Source organism: Canis aureus, chromosome 8 (genome assembly GCF_053574225.1).
Source record: "Canis aureus isolate CA01 chromosome 8, VMU_Caureus_v.1.0, whole genome shotgun sequence".
Taxonomy (NCBI): domain Eukaryota; kingdom Metazoa; phylum Chordata; class Mammalia; order Carnivora; family Canidae; genus Canis; species Canis aureus.
The window spans coordinates 6,809,680-6,833,300 of NC_135618.1; the positions used below are offsets into that span (position 1 = coordinate 6,809,680).

Here is a 23,621-nt window from a genome sequence, read left to right on the forward strand (position 1 = left end):
TAGAAGAGCCCTTTATTAGCTCTTTATCTGGAAAATGGGAAAGGTACCATTTGTCCTACCTACATACCTAAAATATCTTTTATGAGTATACAGATGAGAAGATGAAGCAAGAAAACCCTTGGTAAACTGTAAAGTATTAAACAAATGTAAAATGCCATGTTTAAGTAGTAATATAATTTATTATTTTTAACTGTCCTTATTTTTTCACAGATTGCTCTGAAGAACTACAACACACCTTTATTAAGAGCTTACTGTGGTTCCTTGGAAGATAAAAGGTCTTTGTCCCTCAACTGTTAATAAAATACCCGTGCTAATTATTCCTTTCTTCCTGATCATAAATGATTTTAAGGACTCTTAACTGTAATCAATAGAACAATTACTTGAACTCTGGTTAACAACCTTTAAACTATTCATCAAAGTCCTAATTATACATTACATCTTATAAATACCCATAAATAGAGTAAGCACATTGAGTATTTGTGTTATTAGGCACAAATAATACTAATTAGAATAGTATTAAAAATTGAAATATGCAATTTTAATATTTCTTTTTTTAGCCATTCCCCATGGAAAGACGGGCAAGTATAAAAGTACATATTTCTCTTTTGTAAATCATAAAAGGCCTAATGTAACAAAAAATAGTAGGTAGAAATATTGAATAAGAGATCTAAATACAGTTTACTTTTAATATTGTTTTTAGCAATGGCATCTTTTTGACCAAACAGACTTGTGATACTTAAGAACTGTTATTTTATTGATTCAGGATTCACATCTTTTGTGAGCCACAAATTGAGGTTAATAAAAATAGAATTACAAATAAAATATAGAACAGAATAAAACAGAAGGTTAGGAAAATAGATGTTACCAGATTTTGATTTGCATGATCACTGCATTTAATTACGGATTATTGTGAAGTTTCTGTTACACTGTCTTACAATATGTGTTTAGTCTGTCTGGCCCCACCTGAGGCAAGGACCATACATTTAATCTTTCTTTGAATCTGAACACTTACAATAGTGATCATACCTGGTATAAGTAAATGTTGATTGAGTCAATGAACATGAAGCCAGAATTTTTATAATAGTTCTTTAGGAATTTATTTTATACTCATAGACACAGAGTCAGAGGGTATAATTTGGGACATCTTTATATTAGCAGTTTATAGAATTGTTCTTGGTGGCTTCATGTTACTTTAGGCAAAATATTTTAAAATTGACATAGTCATGGTTCTAACTTACATAAAATATATATAACTGAAGTATTCATTTTCAAAATAATATTCAGTAGATTTCAAGAAAATATGTTGTTATATTTAAAATTATATTATTCCAAGAAAAATATCATTAACTGTGACTCAGATTGTGAATTAAAATGATTGCTTGCTTTATTGCCTATAATGTTCTTTTTTAGGTTTGGAATCATACTTGAAAAGATTAAAACAGTAATTAATGATGACACAAGATACATGAAAGGATGCCTAAACATGAGGACTCAGAAGTGCTATGCAGTGAGATCCAACATCAATGAATTTCTTGACATAGCTAGAAGAACATATACAGAGATTGTAGATGACATAGCAGGTGATTTAATTACTTCAGCCTATTTTTCTGTTTGTTTTTTTTTTTTTAATTTTAGAAATCAAACCTTTTTAGAACATATTGTGCTTTTCTGCTGGTGATAACTAGCCATGCTTGTTTTAATTAAATTTTTATTATCAAAACATATAAGGTAACACATATTGTCATTTAAAATATATTAAAATATTATTTTAAAAATAAGTATCTCTATCATAATATGTCTGTTCTTTTCTCCAAACTTAAATATAGAGCTTCTTCAAACCTATAGCTACCTGAAGACCAGGAGATATTTGTTTACCTTCATATAACATTGTGTATAAATTAGTTGAAAAATGCAGACTATCATCATTAAGTGGTTTCAGAGAAAGAGGTGTAGCATTTGAACAAGTACAGTAATTCATTTAACAAATTTATGGAGTTTCTTGTAAATTTAGACAATGTTTCAGGTACTAGGGAATATATAGTGAACAAGACAAAATGCCTGTCGTCCTGGAGCTTATGTTATGGTAGGGAAGATAGACAAGAAAGAAACACACATGCAGTTGCACGTATGTTTGTGTGAATTTATATGTATAGATAGGTGCATATATCAATCACATAGCTGATGAAATATCACATGGGCATAAATATATGATGAAAAATATAACATGTTAGAGAGGTCAGAGAGTGATTGGGTGTGGAAGCATAGAGGATGGAAATGTTTCTAGTAGATTGGATAGCCAAGAAAGGAATTTTACCTATTGGCAATGGTACAAACTGAATCACAAAGGCTAAGGAACCTCAAGGCATAGGAAGGAAACTGGTTAGAAGGATGGAATAGGGCATTCCCTATTCTAAGAAGTAAGATCAGAAGTGAGACTAGTGACCAGAATTTAGTCTTTGGAGACTGGGAGTTTGGGTTTTTTCCCTAAGTGAATGAAGAAGCATAGAGATATTTTTGCTCTATGGAGTGAAATTGATCAAGGTAGGTTGAATGAATCTGAGTGGAGCAATGAAGACAGGGAAACCATTTTAAACTATTAGAAGTTAACAAAGCATTTCAGTGATAGCCCTGTACATGAGAAGAGAGAAAAACACAGAGGTTGAAGGAAGAAATGGTGAGCTAATAATTGAATAGTTATGGCCACGGTAAAGGGAAATTGGTGCTAATTGAAATTTCTAGCCTGAGAGTGGTGTATTGCTGAAAGAAGCAGGAAAATTGTTGAAGGAACTATTTTGATGAATAAAGATGTTAATTTGAACAAGTAATGTTCAAAGCATTTATGGTCATCAAGTTAAAAATAGAAATTAGAACTCTGTGATAAGTTTGGAGTTGATAGGAAGATTTAGATTTTTTAGGTATTTGTTGAATCACCATTTTCTTTTTGGAATTTTTTGTTTTGCAAAGTATGTTATGTAGAGAGAATTTCTTATTGTGAACTAAATGATTATAATAATTCATATGATTCTCTTTTCAAAAAACTTGAATGAATAACAAATGAAAAAATCTAATATTCTAATACAGAGAGTATAAAATAGTCTTAGTTTAGTTTTTTATTTTAATTTTTATAGTTTTTTTACTTTCAAACTACCTGTCAAAACGACTGACTTTGTACTACCAATCTTTTTCTTAAAAGAATACTTGACCACTATATACGTTAGACATTAAAATTCTTTACAGTTTGGGGCACCTGGGTGGCTCAGTCGGTTAAGTGTCTGCCTTCAGCTCAGGTCATGATCTCAGAGTCCTGGGATCATGTCCCATGTTAGGCTCCCTGCTCGGTGGGGAGTCTGCTCCCTCTACTCCTGCTCGAGCTATCTCTCTTTCATGCTCACTCTCTCAAATGAATGAATAAAATCTTCAAAAAAAAGAATAAAAAAATAAAAGTCTTTACAGTTTAAAATACCAACAAGACCTTCCTGTTTATATATAAAGTAAAAAAAAAAAGTGATTTTTTAAAAAACAGAGTAATTTTCTCATTAAAATTCTTTTTTGTTTTTCTTGTTTCTGGTCCCTAGGAATGATATCACAGCTTGCAGAAAAATATAATCTTCCTTTGAGGACAAGTTTTAGCTCTGCTCGAGGATTTTTCATCCAGATGACTATAGATTGTACAGCCCTACCAAATAATCAACTTCCTTCAGAATTTATTAAGGTTCATTTTGAAATTTTGGTTTGGAAATTATTATTTCTGATTTTACAGAATTACATTTTGCATATTTCAGACATTCCTTGAATTTTACATCCAAATTTCTGAATGTTCTGTGTATTGCTTCTCCTACTCCTGTCAAACCACCTAACAGTTACACTAATCTAAGGGTGAGGTAGAACTTTTTTTTTTTTTTTTTTTTTTGAGAAACATCAAACATTGCATTCCACAGTTCTGGAACCTTGGTATGTGTAAAAAAAGGGAAATGAAAAAAAAAAGTTCAAAAGATATTTTTGATAAAAGGAATTTGGAAAATACTGTACCATCTCCTGTTGTAGGTGGTTCTCAATGCACACTTGCCTATTAAAGGTTTAAAAATCATGAAATAAATCTGCTAACATTTTAAAATCCAATATTGCTAAACCCTTGGACCAGTGAAATATTTTTCCCGAAATACATATTAACAAAACATCACCATGATATACTAGTTTGGGAAAGTCTAACCTACTCTGATTTTGCTTTCTCTGCTCTCAGGGAGTACTTTTCAACAAAACAAACCATTTAACTTTTAGAGTTTTTAAATACACACTGTATTACCAGGTAATGGGGGATGGATGAAGTAAAGAATGGGTTGAGACATAGAAATGGGATTAGAAATTGAGTGAGGTTCAGATATGGGGCAAGGGCTAAGATAGGTCAGAGGTGGAGTGAAAATTACCGATACCTGTCATGCATAGTACTTGGTAATAAGATGTATTGTCTGACATTTCTGCAGAGCTATTTTAAGACCTATTCAAATAGTTATGGAATACAGTAGGTTAAGTGCTTTAACTTTAGGCGTGATCTTTTCTTTTTTGCAGACATTATTAGAGATTTTATTTGTGATCATTTATCTCAAAAATTAAAGTAATTAACCTAAATACTTATATTGTTTAAAATCTCTATGTTTTATTTTATAGGAATGTACATACATCTTGACATTTGTTTGTTAATTTCCCAGCAGATATCCAAAGTGAAAAGTTCTTACACCTTTACATCAGCAGACTTAATTAAAATGAATGAAAGATGTCAAGAATCTTTGAGAGAAATCTATCACATGACTTATATGTAAGCACATTTGAAGTTTTTGAATATTACAGTGGTTCAGTTTGAGGCACTGAAATAAATTTCATTAATTGGCTTTTTGTCTGACTGCAGAAAATTGTAAAATTATGAATGTTAGCAAAGAAAGAACATTTCCTGGAAGAGCAATTAAAACTTTAAAAATCTCGCTGTGATTGTGATCGCTCAGCCTCACAGAAGATTCAGGGCAAATCTAATTGCAAAAACAAAACAAAACAAAAACACATCATTTACGTGATAGTTCTGTAGTATGCATTCCACCATGATGTTGAATTTGGCACATCATGGGCTTATCTTGGGCTTGATTCAGTTTATTCTTTTCTTATGATATGTAAGCACTCAACTTCTCATGGCATATGTATGTAGGTGTGTGTGTGTGTGTGTGTGTGTGTGTGTGTGTATCCATTGCCAGTCTTTTGCTGGTCATGAAATAGTAGCCGTACATCGGGAAATATGAAATATTTCATATTTCATACATGGGCAGGGGCAAAAAAAGATCATTCATAATTGATGAGCTGAGATTATAAAGATAAATTTTGAACTTTCAAAACAATTTCAGAGCATTAACCACAGAGATTATGAGATATAGTAGGTTTGGGGAACGTATTTCTCCTAGTAAGGGAAAGAGCAAGACCTGAGTTGAGATCAAGAATCTTAGATACTTAACCAGCTGAGCCACCCAACCACCCTTTAAGATTTTATTTTTAAGTAATCTCTACACCCAGTATGGAGCTTGAACTCAGAACTCTGAGACCAAGAGTCACATGTTCTATCAACTGAGCCAGCCATGGGCTGCAAGGAAAACCTTTTATATTATGTCACAGTATAATAACTGCCACATAAAAGCCTAATTAATTCTGTTAGAATGCGTGTGTGTGAGAGAGAGAAACGAAATAGTAACTTTTGTGTTGAATTTAACATTTGAAAAAAATGCAAAATTATTAGCATTTGGAAGCTGTTTGAAGTATAGGGAGATCTTGTTTGACTTATAAAAATAATTTTATTAATGAAAATTAATTTCTTTTAGTATTTAATAACAGCAGTCACTTCAAAAATGTAGTGTTAAAATACCAGAAGGTGCATTCTGGCTACAAGTGCTGTGAACTCAAGGAACTTCAATTTCCTCATCTCTAAAATGAGGCAGAAGAGCAATAGACTTTATCTGTAGTGTGCAACGGAACTGTGAATGCTACTTTGCCTTAGGCAATGAATTTGATATTGCTTTCCAATTACATTGTATGTCAGTCTTTAAAGCATTACCTGACTTCCAAACATATGCTTTCAGGATTGTGTGCAAACTGCTTAGTGAGATTTATGAACATATTCATTGCTTATATAAACTATCTGACACTGTGTCAATGCTGGATATGCTACTGTCATTTGCTCATGCCTGCACTCTTTCTGACTATGGTAAGTTACTTTCTTTGGAATAAATATGTTGCATACTGAAATTTATATTCTATTCAAGCAATTTTACATAATAATTCTGAATGTTTTACTTTTTTGTTTTTTTTTTACCTTAAATATGGTCTCTTGCCTATGGTCTTAGACCAAGATGTAGAATAGAAAAAGTAAAATTACCCTTAAAATTTATTTTAAAAGTCAGAAAATTGTTTACTGAGAAATTAACAAATGAGAAAGAAAATACTGCAAGAAACGTTAAAGGTTCCCCAAATAGGAAAGAATGAAAAACTGCCTTCTTGGTGGAAATGACAATGATCCAAATAGATAAAGTTCAAATCTGAAGACTCATTGGAAGCACTGTAACTAATAGATGAGAGAAATGAATCTCCAAAATGAACATTTTTCTAATGTTCTGAGATGTGAGTATCTCAAGGTAAGGGATTATATCATATAGTTTTGTATCCCAAGTCTTTTGTAACCCTTGAATACAAATGTTAAGTAATATTCTAATATTAAATGAATATTTCAAGTTAACCCCTTGAAATTTCTTATCCAACTTATCAGTAATAACCATACTCCTATATGCAAATTTATGAAATTAGTATGTGATAATTAAGGTTGAATAATTGTGGACTTAATATCATTAATAACATTGAAATTTCTAGTTAAAATCTCCAGTAGCATTTCTCAAATACATGTCAATGGGAAATAATGATCTTACAAAGATTTTTAAAAATATTTTTATATTTCTTATGGAAATGTTAACTTTTTCAATTGGTATCTTATAAGCCAAAAGTTTCTAGTCTTTTAGGTGTCCTTCGGGGTCAAAACCTTACCTTAAGGATCAACTATTTTAATAGTTTTCTTGACTGTTAAGGTATTTGATGTTGCTTCATCTTAATTTGTGAGGGATTATCCTGAAACTTCAAACCTATAAATAATGACTTTGGGTATTTAAAAATACTTTTAAAGTAATTGAAAAATTTTTTTCTAACGAACCTCTCTTTTATAATGAATGCTTTTGAGTTACCTGTGTTTCCTCTAAAGGCGTGTAGGATTTTAGTGTTTACTTGTCCCTATGCCATCTTCCTCCCTTTACCTTGGAAGGAATTCATAGAGACCTGATCATTATTTGTTTTTTAAATTAACAAAATATTTTGTGTCTGTTTTGTCTGTCATCTGGATATCCCTTTTAACAAAATTTCTGTAAGGGTCTGGACATATTTGGTTTTACTCAATATCCATACCTCACTTGAAAAGCTAATTATGCCAAATTTGAAATAATGCTTAAGGTGGGATTGAGTAAATGTCCAATTTTGTAGTTTTGGTAATTAAGCATTATTTTCAAAGTATTATCAGGGCGCCTGAATAGCTCACTTGTTAAGCATCCAACTCTTGATTTTGGCTCAGTTTATGATCTCAGGATTATGAGATTGAGCCCTGTGTTGGGCTCAGCACTCAGTGGGGAGTCTACTTGATATTCTCTCTCCTCCTCTCCTCCTTCCCCCCATCTCGCACTCTCTCTTTTTAAAAAAAAAGTATTATCAATGGTTAGTTGACTCTTTTTAATCTATACAAACCTGAAAATGTTGCTGTTTTGGAGCCCAGGACAATGACAAAGAACTAAATCCATAGTGTTCCCTGGAAGTGAATAAAAGTTGTGATGGTGGGATGCCTGGGTGGCTCAATGGTTGAATGGCTGCCTTCCGCCCAGGGCGTGATCCTGGAGTCCCTGGATCGAGTCCCATGTCAGGCTCCCTGCGTGGATCCTGCTTCTCCCTCTGCCTGTGTTTCTGCCTCTCTCTCTCTCTGTCTCCCATGAATAAATAAATAATTAAAAAAATAGTTGTGATGGTGATTAGAATGCATTAGTTACAGGGACTCCTTGGTGGCTTAGTGGTTGAGCATCTGTCTTTGGCTCAGGTCATGATCCTGGAGTCCTGGGATTGAGTCCTGCATCAGGCTTCTCACCGGGAGCCTGCTACTCCCTTGACTTATGTCTCTGTATCTCTCATGAATATATAAAATCTTTAAGAAAAAAATAGAATGCATTAGTTATAATCTAGAGGGATTTAGGATAAAATAATGTTATTGTCCCAAATTGACCCTAATAAAATCCCACATATATAACACAGACTGTTAAACATAAATATATTAATCTTACAAAACCTTTTTTCTTTTTTCAGTTCGGCCAGAATTTACTGATACTTTAGCAATCAAGCAGGGATGGCATCCCATTCTTGAAAAAATATCTGTTGAAAAACCTATTGCCAACAATACCTATATAACAGAAGGAAGTAATTTTTTGATCATAACTGGACCTAATATGAGTGGGAAATCCACATATTTAAAACAGATTGCTCTTTGTCAGATTATGGCCCAAATTGGTAAGTTATGGCTTTACTTTATACTTAGCAATTTTTCTCCCCATTTGAAATGTGTTATGCCTAATATTTTAGATTCTGGTGCCTAAGTAACGCCAAAACAGTTTGGAGTAGGTTTTCTTACCTAAAAGTATAATAAGGTCTGTTCTGTAGACCATAACTTTTAATGTTTGGTATTGATTAAGCAACATCCAATTTGGATTGCATTGTACTAAAATTTTTGTAAGATGTAACAGAAACAAAAACTACCTTACTATAACTATTACTGTTGTATCAGTTATTACTAAACTGAATCATATCATTATTTCTGATTCAAAACCAAACTTTCTTATGAGAAGTGAAGTAAGTAGGATAAGCTGCTGCTTTTAATAACCCATGTTATTAATTCCCCAAATTTTAACATTGGGGAAAGAAACATCTTTTACTTAATTGAAGGGCTACCAGTAACTCGGGCACAGCACTTGATACAGTAACACATTATGTGTGCATACTCACACATATAAAGCTGTCATTGGCTCAACATAGTCATTTATTTCTTGGTATAGAGGCACAGTTTAGCTCTGAAAACTGGGGTACCTTGAGAACTCTATGAATTGGAAATGAGATGATTTGCCCTAAAACTGTGATTCTTAACCAGGGATGAGTTTGGTCCCTCCCCCACTCCACTCTTGCCCCCCAAATGTGGCAAAGTCTGAGACATTTTTGGTTGTCACAACTAAGGGGAATGTAGAGTCCGGAAGTGTTGCTGAACATCCTAGAATGCACAAGACATTCCTCCCTCCCCACAACACACGTAAGAAAGATTATCCATCCCAAGATGTTAGTAGTGCGATGGTTGAGAAACCCTGGCCTAATGTAACAAATTGTAAGGGGAATACAGCAATAATAATATTGGTGATACAGGGCAGCCCCGGCGGCTTAGTGGTTTAGCACCACCTTCAGCCTAGGGCCTGATCCTGGAGATGTGGGATTGAGTCCCATGTCAGGCTCCCTGCATGGAGCCTGCTTCTCCCTCTGCCTATGTCTCTGCCTCTCTGTCTCTCTCTATCTAATAAATAAATAAAATATTAAAAAAATAACATTGGTGATACAGTGCAGATTTACCCTTACTACTGGGAAAGAAAATCAGAGGTGAATTGGTGAAGAGTAAATATTTTATTGGATATATAGTTGCATTGGAATGAAAAGGACCAAAAGAAAAAAAGGACATCTTAGTTAATTTCCTTGCTTTTCTAAATAATACTATCTAATTCATATGTGATGGTAATCTTATTTCTATTAGAATAGTTCAGAGAAGCCCTGTCTCTTAAAAAAAAGGGGGGGCTATGCAATTGTTGAACATCTCTAATTGTTAGAGCATTCATTACACTAATTTGAAATCTGACTTCCTATAATTTTTACTCATTAGTCCTAATTCTTATCTTCTCTGCATCACAGAATAACTTAATGTCTTTTAATAATAGCCCCTGAAATATTAGAAGAAAATTATTCTAATTCTCTTGCCCCTCATTTTAAATCTCTAAAATACCTAAAAGTATATACAGTATCTCATATAATCTGACCTTAAATAAACAGAATTTGAGAGGCATGGAAATTAAGAATATAGGCTTTGAAACTAGACCTAGCTTGTCTAGTTACTAGCTCTGTGATCTTAGGCAAGTTACCTAGCTTCCTTAGTTTTCCTGTAAATGAAAATTGTAATAGTACCTAATTCTAAGAATTACTGTAAAGATTAAGTAAGATAATGTATATAAAATACTGTGGACGTAGGGAAGGGTATGAGAAAGAAGGATCGTTTCTAGGCAGAGGTAAGAATGTGTTCTAAAGCACAGAAGTCTTTATTTCTTTGTAGAGCGAACAGTGGCTGTGAGGAGTGATAAGATATAAAGCCAGAGACATGCGCAGGAGCCAGATCATGAAGGGTCTTAGGTACTTCACTGAAGAGATTAAACTTTATCCAGAAATCTGTAGGGAGCTATCTTGAAATTTAAATAAGAGAATGGCGTGATTGGATTTGCCTTTCACACAGATTCTTCTGGCGATGTATTGTTAGAGAAGGAGCCGACCAGAATATCAGTGGGGGGGCTTCTATAATAATTTATATTTAAAAATGTTGAGAGCCTTTTTGGTGGAGGTAAATATAAATGAACTAAGGAGAAGGTACAAACATATACTATATATGCTATATCCTCTCCTTGGTACTTTAACATTTATTTTCCCACTTAATCTTTCTGGAAATCCTGTGAGAAAGCTGTATTTGAGAGATCTGCTTTTGGAGGTGCCATCATTATAATTACTATTGTTATTATTGTTACTTTTATTTTTATTAGTATTATCCTGGCTTTTGCTTTCTTTTCTTGCTATTCCTTTTTTCCTTAGAGACTGATCCTGTTCTTCATCCTTATCTTGGTTTTAAATCCTGGAATAATCAGGGTTTTGCTTCTTCACTCCCATTATTTCACCATTTTGTTGTATAAGCTTGATATCTTTATCCTCTTAGGATTTTAGAATGCCTCTTATGTCCCAATCTGTATAGAGGTAAGTGCATTAATCAGGTTGATTTGCTTTCAAAAGGTGAATATTGGGCAGCCCCGGTAGCCCAGCGGTTTAGTGCCTGCCTTTGGCCCAGGGGTGATCCTGGGGACCCGGTATCGAGTCCCATGTCGGGCTCCCTGCGTGGAGCCTGCTTCTTCCTCTCTCTGCCTGTGTCTCTGCCTCCCTCTGTATCTGTGTGTCTCATGAATAAATAAATAAAATCTTAAAAAAAAAAAAGGTGAATATTTTCGATTGGTTAACATGATAACTTCTCAGGTAGAAAAAGTCTCATGGATAAAGACTCACCTTTTTTAAAAAAAATTATGTTTTGTTTTCGTTCTGATTCTGGATATTTCTATACATGTCTAATAACAGATATTTCCTAATACATCATTCTGTAACAGTTTTATCAACTTGAGATTCATAAACATTTCCTTCGAATTTTCCTATTTTGAATATAGTTTTGTCTAATAGTAAAGGCAAGTATTTCCATTTATATGTGAGAAAGATGAGACTGGGAGAGTCTACTTGCCCAAGGATGTACGATAAATGACAGAGCCTGGGCCATGTTGTCTAACTATATCCAGTGATCTTTCTACTATGTAATCCTTAGCTAGGCTAATAAATAATCTGAGTTAGTAAAAAGTACAAAATATTAGTACTTATATTTTATAAAAGCATTTCAATTTACATTGACCTTATATTTTACAGGATCATATGTTCCAGCAGAATATTCTTCCTTTAGAATTGCTGAACAGATTTTTACAAGAATCAGTACCGATGATGATATTGAAACAAATTCATCAACATTCATGAAGGAAATGAAAGAGGTACCCAAACCAAACTTTCCTCATGTTAAACATATGTTAAATTCTTCCACTAATAGTCAATTATTATGTAAGAAAGTATCCTTATACTAAAACACGCAGCTGTGCTTATATTCCTCTGCAAGAGCCAGAGGGCAGTCAAAGACAGCTTCTAATTTCTGTCTTATGTGGAAATGGAAGGGAAGATTTCTTCGAAAAATATGGTTTTAAAGAGAAAGCTAGTGCTGTTGAACAAAAAACCATGCTTTCATGTTCTTGTATGGAATATAGAAAAGTCTTTCAGAAAACAATGACCTGTTCAGGACCATCTTGCACTGTATCTTATTGTTCCTTTTAGGTTTGATTTTAAAATGAAAGATTACTGTGTTAGAATGCTTTTAAAAATCATCCTCTTGTGCAATCCTTTAGAATTTTCACTTTCTATAACTGTTTTTCTGATCTGAGCAAATATCAAATAGACTTGAAGGGCTAAAGGTATTCATTATAGCTGTTGGGCTATCTTCAGTAGGTGGGAATTAATGGATCACTGTAGAGCTGGATAACTTTTTGTAGATAGGGAAAGAATAGTATTATTTGTGCCACTGTATATGACTCTTACATAATTATTTAGTTTGTATTATCTGTGGGACAAATAGCAAAATACTAGATCCTCAAGGTGTATTTTTAAATGGTCATAGCTCTCAAAAAGCTTAGTCCTATAGAAAGGTAAAATGGCTGTGAAATACTATTGTGTCAGTACATAATGTGGGTTTAATTATATTTTTTGAGAGAGAGGTTAATACTCTTCAGTGGAGAAGGAGCATTTCTGTCAATTCTTGGTTTTTGTTGAGCATGGATTTAAATTTATTTGTTTAAATAGCAATCAGTGGACTTGGATACTTTTCCCTTAGTTTTTCCTTCAGTCTTTACTGGCTATAGAGATATTAAAATAAACTTGAGAAATAGTTTTGAGTATTTTATGACAATTGATCAGTCATCTGTGGAGAAGAAAATAACCATTTTTGCACTTTACTTAAACATTTAATACATACTTAGTTTTATTTCACTGTATCTAAAATATGTATATTTTAGATAATGGTCATTTACTCTGTGTTGTCTCATACACATATGTGTGTGTCTGTTTATATACATATCAGCTATTCTGTTAAAATTATTAGTCATGAGATTTTTTAGAAGAAAAGCAATGTGTTAGTTTCTACTCAGCTGGATATCTTTATAAAAAATGTTTCGGATGAACCAATAAAGAGTATGACTAGATTTTTCCTCATTTCTAAAAATGGTAGTGACAGCTGTTTAGTTACAATGAATAATATTAAAATTATATTTTTCAGATAGCATATATTCTACATAATGCTAATAACAAATCACTCATATTAATTGATGAACTTGGCAGAGGTACCAGTACAGAAGAAGGTATTGGCATTTGTTACGCTGTTTGTGAATATCTGCTGAGCTTAAAGGTATTCTTCTCTTTTAAGTGTATTAATTTTGAGTCCTTTTTTAAAGAGTATTTATTTATTTGAGAGTGAGAGAGCTCACACATGTGTGAGCAGGGGGCGGGGGGGGGGTGGGGAAAGGAAGAGACAGATAACCTGCTGAGTGCAGAGATGATTTAGGGCTTGATCTCACAACTGTGAGTCAGTGACCTGAGTGGAAACCAAGAGTCTGATGCTCAACTAACTGAGCCACCCAGGGACCCCTTGATGTATCCTTTATATATTTATCATGATTGGATTTTACAGGCGCCTACAAATAGCTCTTTAAGCAATTTTAGGTAACAAAGGCATACCATAGCATTTATATTTTTGTTACTTCATTTCTTTTTTTTTTTTTTAAGATTTTATTTATTCATGAGAGACAGATTGAGAGAGAGAGAGAGAGGCAGAGACACAGGCAGAGGGAGAAGCAGGCTCCATGCAGGGAGCCTGATGTGAGACTCCATCCTGGGTCTCCAGGATCAGGCCCTGGGCTGAAGGCGGCCGCTAAACCGCTGAGCCACCCGGGCTGCCCTATTACTTCATTTCTGATGGAAGCAGGAACAGCTAGTATGATAGTCATGATGTAGACAAAGGAGAAAATCAAGAAACAATATCAAAACCAATCATTTAGCTTTAATATAATCAAATTAAAGAGCAAAACATGAAAACATTTCAATAATTGTCTCCATGGATAATAACATTGACTATGATGTCACAACATGAAGTGAAACACTAGGCATCTGAGGTCACTTTATAGAAAATTTATTTTACTTATCCAACTAAGATTTCATTTCTTTAAGGAAAACAAATCTTTCACAAATCAAGTAAAACAGACTATGATTTTTGCTCTATTTTATTAAGCTAATTTGTAAAATATCTTTTTAGATGATCACTCAAAATATATACAGGTATGAAAAAACTTAAAAATATTTTTTCCATATTTGAAGTACCTTGAAATATCCCTTAGATGATGATCTTTACATTAAATGACAGTACATAATGATTTATTATAGAGAATGAGAAAAATCTTACTTATACTTGAAAGGTATATGATAAATCAAAAGTAATGTTGAGATAACATTAGTCTTTGTAAAATACTGAATCTATGTCAGTCGATCAGAATTTCTCATAGAAATAAGATACATGTATTACTTGTTAGGGTTAAGAGCTAATTAGTATATGCAGTGGTTAATTTTGTATGTCAACCTGACTGGACTACAGAGTACTGGACATTTTGTCACGCAGTGTTTTGAGTTTATCTGTAAGGGTTTCTGAATGAGATTTGTATTTGAACTGGTAGACAGAGTAAAGCAGATTGCTTGGTAAATATCAATTTTTATTTCCTCTGTTCCATTACAGCTCCAACATAAGGAGGGTTAAGAGTAGTTAATCCTATAAATCATTTAAATTAGAGTCCAGTGGAGACACTGTAAAAGGACATGTCCCAGGAGCAGAAACATGACATATGGGATTTGGGGTCTACACTTGGATGAGAGAAGGCTGCATTACAGGGAAAGAAGCTCAGTGTTCTCTGTTTTTACCAAGGAGTTTAGTTTAAAAGGGGGTGGTAGTGGCAAAGGAGTGGATGGAACGTGCTAGAATATCTGTCATCCCACAGCGCCATCCTTTCCCTTTATGGTTTCCTTGGTACTGTTCTCTGACAGCAGAGAAGCAAGAAATACACATGATGAATGCCCTTCCTTGGAGGGCTGTGGGCTAAAACCTGCCAGGGAGGTTTGGAAGGTAGAGAAGAGGCCATGATTCACTGTGTGAGGCCTAGTGCATAGACAGACCTGGGGTCCAGGACAGCCTCAAAGGGGATCCTGAGAGCTGTTGGCTTTGCTGCTGCCACCTGAGACAGCAGAGGCTTTCCAGATGTTCCAGACAATTCCAGGGGACCAGTGAGCTCTTGAGAATCTCAGACTTTGGCTCTCCGAGCTGGACTGGGGCAGCTGCACCCCTGACCCTTACTCCCTCAGTTCTCCCTGCTCCTGCACATAACCCTCCATACCCAGACACATGCCCGGTCTCCTGCTTTCCTGAATACCCACTGACCAGCAATCCTGCTGCCTGGCACCTGTTGACCCACCATACCTTCCAGGAGCTGCTTCTTCTCAACTCTATCCCATGGGATCTAGATCACCCAACCTTCTTCTCAGCTCCAGGGATGAGGCCAGATTCGCCCAAGCTCTCTCTCTGTGCCCCAGTGGTGGCTCAGGAGTGGATGCCTACCCAGCTTGGCTAGTGAGTGAGTACAGGAGGCAGGGTCTTGACCACAGTGACAGTTTTCAAGAGTTTTTTGGGTGACATCTGGGTGAAAAGTTCCCCCTCCTATGGACACTATATAATAGTGGAGGGATCAAACTTCTGTGGCCAGTTGATTCCAGGAGGGAACCCACCCTGAGGTTCATACAAACTCAGGAACAGCACGTGAGAAGGCCACAAAGAGATGGAACTTCATCTCTCATCAGTCAGACCTTGGAATCCACCCAGCCTTTGGACTTTTAATTTCCTTGTTGGTAAAGCCTATTTGGGCTTCGGTTTTGGATGTAGCCCAAAGCATCTTGACTTATTAAGTATTTTCATAAGACTCCCTTATTTGTGGATTCCTTTTTTTTTTTTTTTTTTTTTGAGATTTTATTTATTTATTCATGAGAGACACACAGAGAGAGGCAGAGAGAGACCCAGGCAGCGGGAGAAGCAGGCTTCCCGAGAGGAGCCTGATACGGAAATCCATCCCAGGACTCTGGGATCACTCCCTGAGCCAAAAGCAGACATTCAACCACTGAGCCACCCAGACATCCCATACTTGTGGATTTCTTGACTAAATATATTCACATTTGTTTCTTCTCAGTGAAAGTCAGATTTTAAACAGGGCTGTACATGTAAGATTGATAGTTTTGTTCCACTTGTTCTTCTGCTGGCTGGTGTAAGCTATCACGTTCCCCCTGTAATGTAAGAGCTTTAAGAATTTGATACCCATAAGTATTTTTTCCATGAACTACATGAATGTTGACCAATTCCAGTGCAATCAGCAATAAAATTGGGTAAAGCACAGGAGACAGAAGCTTATTACTACTTCCTTTGCCTGGAGCACAACCCCCTTTCTACCCACTGCTGGTGTCTCAGCTCCACAGAGGCAGCAAGCTGGCTGCACATGTGGGTGCAGTGTGTGCTGATGTTTTGATTCCAGTGAGAACTTGGAGAATGGTTCTGATCTGAGACAGAACAAAGTTGGGACGGGGGTGCCACAGAATTGGCAGATCACCTGGGGCCACTTCTCAGCGGGAAGACTGTCCAGGTCACTGACAACACAATGATTCTCATATGGTGATACAGCTCATACATGATATTTGTAATTAAAGAGCCACAGGCATTTGTTTCAGAATTACTTTCTAATTTGGTTGCTTCCTCAGCTTCTTCAGGCAAAGGCAGGAGGGCCAAACTCTAATGATGCCTTCTCACAGATAAGCATGTTTTTTTTTTTTTCAAAGATTTTATTTATTTATTCATGAGAGACACAGAAGACAGAGAGAGGCAGAGACATAGGCAGAAGGAAAAGCAGGCTCCATGCAGGGAGTCCGACGTGGGACCCGATCCTGGGATTCCAGGATCACACCCTGGACCGAAGGCAGGCGCTAAACTGCTGAGCCACCCAGGCGTCCCTCAGCATGTTTTTTTGGCTAAGAAACTAGATGGAAGAGACCACTGTAGTCTTCTGCAAAACCAACCAATTGTTTTATCACTGCTTTTTCCTTAAACATTATTAATAGATCTTCGTCAATTAATCTGAGTAAAAGTACAATGGAAAATGCAAGCAATTGATTTATTGCTTCTTTTGGAAATTTGGGTAAGTTGATTTTCCCATGGCTTAAATGATCTCTTCTATGGGGACCCTCCTCAATGGTTCAGGGAATCCCAAAGAAATTCCATTGCAGGCTCTCCAAGGAAAAGAGGAATTTGATTGATTTTTACCATCATTCAAGTGTTTTGCCAATATTTCCTCACAGGTGGTATAAAGAGCTGTTGACTAGCAGTCAGAAGTCTTGTGGACATTTGTTAATGGCAAAAACTCTCCTAAGTCCCATCTCTAGCTGTGTCAATAACAACATGCACCGTCGGCAAACCTGTGTGACTTGGCTTGATTAATGCAACTTCTCAGTATGGCAACATGATTTTAAATATAAGAGTGTATTTCTTCATCACTTCTTTTAACATTGAAAGTACCTCAGAAGTAACGTCAGACAAAATAGCCAAAAGGTTTGTAAGAGCTATGAAAGGTCGGTATGCCAATGGAAATTTAGTTTGTTGCAAGTAACTCTTCAGCTGACCCAATCCCACTGTCAACAGTATCATCACTGAACAGTAGTTCGAAGGGATTTCTTGATGGGATGCAAACCCATGCCATAAGATGTTATGTAGGTTGAGTCCACATAGAGATCCAATGAAGACTTTTCCACCACAGACTGCCCGAAGACCCGAGCAAGCTGCTTAGATGCAAACAGATCTCTTAAAAGAAGAAAGGGGCATCCCTGGAATACCTGAGTGGCTCAGTCACTTGAGCATCTGACGTGATTTTGGCTCAGGTCTGATCTCAGGGTCCTGGAATAGAGCCCTGCATGGGGCTCCTCACTCAGCGGGGAGTCTGCTGCTTGGAATTCTCTCCCTTCTCCTCTGCTGCTACTATGCCCCCTCCCCCATGGCATGCGCGCGCTCGCGCTCTCTCTCTCTCTCTCTCTCTCAAAAAAGCAGTAAATAAAAGAAAGGGCATTCCTTGCCATTCAGAAAAAATGTATCACCCAAAGCCTGTTCTCAACATGCTGTCAGTTTCATTAAGCTAAGAGAAATAGCAGGAGATTGAAGACTTTCCAAAGCATCAAATATTTCAAGAAATAATTCTGCAAAAGCTTTCCACTACAGCCATGGTGTATATTGAATTTCAAACTGCCCCTTGGTCAGAGATAACAAATGTGAGTGGACCAGCTTTACACACAGGGCCCAGCAGCCTCAGGCTTTCCCTGTAATGCAGACCCTGGCCTGATCCTATATAAATCCCAGAGTCTGTGATTGTCTTCCAGCATACTTCATCCCTCTGAGTTACAATGCTATTGGTATCACAATTTTCTCTGACTTCAAACTTGAGTTGACATATCATGTCATAGACTGAGGGAGAAAGACAAGTGGTAATAGGATCCTCTGTTAGCATACTGTGTATTCATGAATTTCAGCCTGGAACTTGGGAAGTAAGGGAGGAACTGGTCCCTGGAACAATGTGGGGTCGGGGCAGTGCCAAGAAGAAGGAGGGCAAGGGATACATCATCGGAGTCAAAGTCAGATGCCTATCTTCTCTAGTCGTCCATGAGAGGTAAGGCCAACCTGCCTCTGCGGGGACGCCTACACAGTCACAGTGGAGGACCAGGAATGGTGGCCTCGAGCCCACATCAGGGCATGCCTTCAATCACACCGCCAGGGCCGCCTTGCTAGAAGAGTGTGGCCAATGCTGCACCTCCTCTAGCCCCTACCACAGTGGGCCTGGGCAGACTAGGAGTGTGCTCGCGTGTGCATAGGCACCCTGGCTCACATCTGCTCTATGTCCATGACTTCCAGCTCCTCTATTCCTATCAGTTTTGAGTGGGGCCCAGGTGAATAGCTGAACAGAATGGAAAGGCTGACCATCTTGGGAGTTAGAGGATTACTTCTTGACTGCCTTCAGTCGAGAATCATTTTTCCTGCCTTTGGACTAGAGTTGAAACGTCAGCTCTTTCTGGATCTTGAGCCTGCCAGCATTAGGACCAAAACTATACCATTTGCTCTTCTGGTTCTGAGGCCTTTAGACTCAGACTGGAATGACAGCATCCGCTCTCCTGGGGCTCTTGCTGATTGTAGACCTGGGGATTCTTCACTCCATAATCATATGAGCCAATTCCTAATAGTAAATCAATCAATCTCTCTCTTTCTCTACACACACACACACACACACACACACACACACACCCTATTCTGTTTCCCTGGAAAAGCCTGACTATTACAGATTTTGGTATTGAGAGTGGTTCTAAAGCAACAAAACTTTAAGGATGAATTTTCTGAATCAAATCTGGGATTTCTGGAATTGACTCTCTAGTCTGATTAGATTTATTTTATTTTTATTATTTTACTCAGACTTGTTTTATTATAGTGCATGGTCTGGGACTGGTGGGAAAGGGTAGATATAGTAGAAAACCATGGCCCTGATTAGTATTGGATGTCCATCCTAATGGCCATGAATATGCTAATGGTGCCACCACTCTGTATCATGTTTTTTCTGATGCCACCCATCGGCTCCCAATCTCACATTTCAATCCTGAGACAGGAAAAGGTACTGAAGAGCATGCAAGCTTCCATGCCCACTGCACAGCCCATCATAAAGCCCATCTTCATGCGGTTGAAGCACCTTGGCTGGGACTGTCAGTAGGTCCCCACAGCCACCGGCATCCTCTTAGCTAGTGTTTGGGTCTCTGCACCGTGGTGCCCCCACTTCACCTCTAATCTGATTAAAGATACTGATGACTCTATTTCTGGTAGTAAAGAGTAATAGTTGGTTTGACACAAATTTTGAAGATATTAATGTTATTATGAACATGGTCCTTAGCTTCTAAATGGTTTACTGAATTTCTAAATATTTTCCTGTTGCTTTATAAATTTGATTTTATATTCCTGTTTATTAAGTAGTTTTTTCATTTTTCTGTCCTATACATCTTGACACCCACCTTACATAACATCAGCTATTTGCCAGCCCAAATATTTTCTTTTTAATATCTTAACATTTTATTTTTCCACTTATCACATATTTATAATTTTTCCTGGTAATATATTAAAACATAATCAATTATTCGTATCTCTGTCTAGTTTAGTAGCTCAGGACTGGAAACCATGTGCTGGTCATAAGTCACTTGAACCATCTGCATCAATGTCACCTAAAATACTTCTGGAAAATATAGTTTCCTGAGACTCCACATTACAACTACTGATTGAGAATTCTGGGGCGGGGGGGGGGGGGGGGCGGGTGGGGAGTGGGGGGGATAAGTACCAAGAATTTGCATCTTTAACAAGCTCCTCAGGGGATTACTAAAGTTTAAGAATCATTGTCCTAAACATTATTCTCAGTCTTTTCTTTTTTCCTTCTAAGTACCTAACCCAAACACAAAGCAAATATAAAAAATAAAAACCTTTGTGATTCGAATACTTAAGACAAACCATTGATTGTACTTTCTAAAAAATAGTTATATGATGGGAAGCTACTTTTAAACTAAAGATTTTTTAAAAGTTGAAAGAAATGTTATGATTTTGTTTGTAGATTACTTTTCTAATAAATGATTACCTTAACAGCTTTATTTCTGGTAAGCCTCAACTTTTGATATTTTTTTAGGATTTTATTTTTAACTTTATTCTCTTTCCTGTAATGTATCATATATGTGATGTGTAAACATAATAAACATGTTTCTTTCATTGAATATAAATTTGCAAACATTTGAGATGAATTGACCATTATTAGTTTCATTCCTACACCTCTGCCAAGTTACTTGAAAAATCAAACAAAGTTTTTTTCTAGTTCATTTAAAAAATACTGACATTCATTGTTATATATTCTAGGCATTTACACTGTTTGCTACGCATTTCCTGGAACTATGTCATATAGAGGCCCTGTATCCTAATGTAGAAAACATGCATTTTGAAGTTCAGCATGTAAAAGACACTTCAAGAAATAAAGAAGCAATCTTGTATACCTACAAACTTTGTAAGGGACTCACAGAAGAGAAAAATTACGGTATTGCATATAGAAATTATGTAATAACTATTGAAACTCTACATATTCTCATAATTCTTCTCCCCTTTACTTGGCTATCAAGCTAAGCAACTTTTCCTGTCATTCTTTTCAGTGTTTATGCTATAAGACTGTATTTTCTGTGTCAAGCTCACATTTTATGCATATAAGCTGATATTTAAACTTATATTAATCAATACTTATGTAGAATTACAACACATGAAAGTCCCAGAAGTATTAGTTTCTATTCTTAGAAAAATATAATTTAGCTTATATTTGCAAGTTACAAATAAATTGGAAATTGTATATTTCTTACACACTTTTCAGTAACATCTGTTTTCTTCAGATGCAGGGAACTACATAATCTAAAGTCTTAAAAGAGACTGTATTATCAAACCATATATGATACTTGTAAACTTGATTAGATATTTTCTATCTAAATCATTATGTGACATGTATAAAATCTCACTGATTCAGAAAATTTTTAAATGATCTATAAATATAAAGTTCCTAAAATTATTTTAGCTATAAATGTGACCTTTGTGAGGGGGGAAGGAAGCATCTTTGATTTGCTATTTGAGATAAGAAATCAACTGCATAACTTAGTTGTATCAGATATTTAATTTTTATAAACTTTAATTTCATCTATTAAATGGGGATAATTTTCATATATGTAGGGCTTTTGAGGATTAAATGAATTATTAAATATAAACTGCTTAACGTAGCACCTAGCAATTAATAACTTCTCAATAAATGTGTTAGTGTTGTTTCTACTGCCTCTAAAGTAGTGCATGGAATAAACTGTTAGCACACAGTAGAAAGCCTATGTGGCATTTATATAATAAAATTAAGCTTAGGGAACATGAGGATACTAGATAGTACTTGGAATTTTCATGAAGAGTAGTCATCTACAGTTATATCTTGTGAGAAATCTCTCTCTTAGTGATCTGTTAGTCAGGTGAATGTTCACCGTAGGGTTATTTCTATGACTAGGGTTATCTCCCCTCCCTTGGAAAGTTCATATCCTTTGATCTTTTATTAACCAACTGCATTTGTAGTTGCAATTTCGTTGTTATTATTTAGTTTTCTAATTACCCCTTTTCTTTTCCCTGTCATGTTTTCCCTACCGTCTCAGAGGTATGTTGAGAGGTAATTGATATTCTAATTTGTCATGTCTTAGGCAACTAATTAAATCTTATAATTAGTAAATTGTATTGTATATTCTATATTTAGTCATCTAGAACTTTGGAAAGCTTAATTTTGAGAATTGTTAAGTAGTTTGGAAATGCCTGTATAATAGAAGTTTAAATCTGTGAAGAAAATATTATTACTGCTTAAAATAAACATAATACCTGCAATAGCAACATTGAAGCCCCATTGTATATAATTTTAGGATTAAAAGCTGCAGAGGTGTCATCACTCCCACCATCAATTGTCTTGGATGCCAAAGAGATCACAGCTCAAATTACCAGACAAATTTTGGTAAGAAACTTTTGAGCAATAAGAATTGGTTTTCCTATTCAAGAAAATACTTTTAATGTACATTTTTATAGTGGTGTTGTATCTAAGTGTATAATAATATTGGTAATTAAAACATTTAAAATAAAAACCTAATTTTAAATAAGACAAATCTTTTTTTATTTTGCACAACTTTTTTGGTTTGGTTTATTTCAACCTTTCCCAACAAATTTAATAAGATAATAGACAAAAGTTAAACAGTTCAGTTCCTATAGTACTTATAGTTAACACTAACTTTATGATGAGAAAATAAAGCAGTATAAAGTAAGTATTAAAATTCACAGGGTGCCTGGGTGGCTCAGTCAGCGAAGTGTCTGACTCTTGATTTTGGCTCAGGTCATGGTCATGAGATCAAGAGTTTTTAAAAACTCTTATCCATAATTTCTCTTTCTTCAGTCTCATTGTTCGTGTATAGAAATGGCACTGATTTCTGGGCGTTGATTTTGTATCCTGCCACACTGCCGAATTGCTGTATGAGTTCTAGAAATTTTGGGGTGGAGTCTTTTGGGTTTTCTACGTACAGTATCATGTCATCTGCAAAGAGGGAGAGTTTGACTTCTTCTTTGCCAATTTGAATGCCTTTTATTTCTTTTTGTTGCCTAATTGCTGAGGCTAGGACTTCTTGTACTATGTTGAATAGCAGTGGTGAGAGTGGACATCCCTGTCGTGTTCCTGATCTCAGGGGAAAGGCTCTCAGTGTTTCCCCATTGAGAATGATATTTGCTGTGGGCTTTTCGTAGATGGCTTTTAAGATGCTGAGGAATGTTCCCTCTATCCCTATACTCTGAAGAGTTTTGATCAGGAATGGATGCTGTAGTTTGTCAAATGCTTCCTCTGCATCTATTG

At 35.8% G+C, this 23,621-nt stretch overlaps 1 protein-coding gene and 3 pseudogenes across 7 annotated transcripts in view; 1 reads left to right on the forward strand and 3 right to left on the reverse strand.

The window, feature by feature from the left end:
* Positions 1-23,621, forward strand: part of MSH4 (mutS homolog 4) — an 80,666-nt gene that overhangs the window by 46,115 nt on the left and 10,930 nt on the right. For 3 of the 7 annotated variants that reach the window (XM_077905070.1, XM_077905073.1, XM_077905074.1), the window contains exons 10-19: positions 211-275; positions 1,411-1,580; positions 3,576-3,712; positions 4,707-4,813; positions 6,114-6,238; positions 8,419-8,619; positions 11,863-11,981; positions 13,310-13,438; positions 21,086-21,260; positions 22,651-22,739. In XM_077905070.1, coding sequence (XP_077761196.1) covers positions 211-275; positions 1,411-1,580; positions 3,576-3,712; positions 4,707-4,813; positions 6,114-6,238; positions 8,419-8,619; positions 11,863-11,981; positions 13,310-13,438; positions 21,086-21,260; positions 22,651-22,739 — 1,317 coding nt within the window. Of the gene's footprint in view, positions 1-210; positions 276-1,410; positions 1,581-3,575; positions 3,713-4,706; positions 4,814-6,113; positions 6,239-8,418; positions 8,620-11,862; positions 11,982-13,309; positions 13,439-18,684; positions 18,822-21,085; positions 21,261-22,650; positions 22,740-23,621 lie in introns of those variants that run through there. The other 4 variants (XR_013384135.1, XR_013384136.1, XM_077905072.1 and 1 more) reach the window with 4 other exon arrangements.
* Positions 15,064-16,930, reverse strand: LOC144319797 (endoplasmic reticulum membrane-associated RNA degradation protein pseudogene; annotated as a pseudogene).
* Positions 17,117-18,544, reverse strand: LOC144318132 (endoplasmic reticulum membrane-associated RNA degradation protein pseudogene; annotated as a pseudogene).
* Positions 19,688-19,927, reverse strand: LOC144318138 (reactive oxygen species modulator 1 pseudogene; annotated as a pseudogene).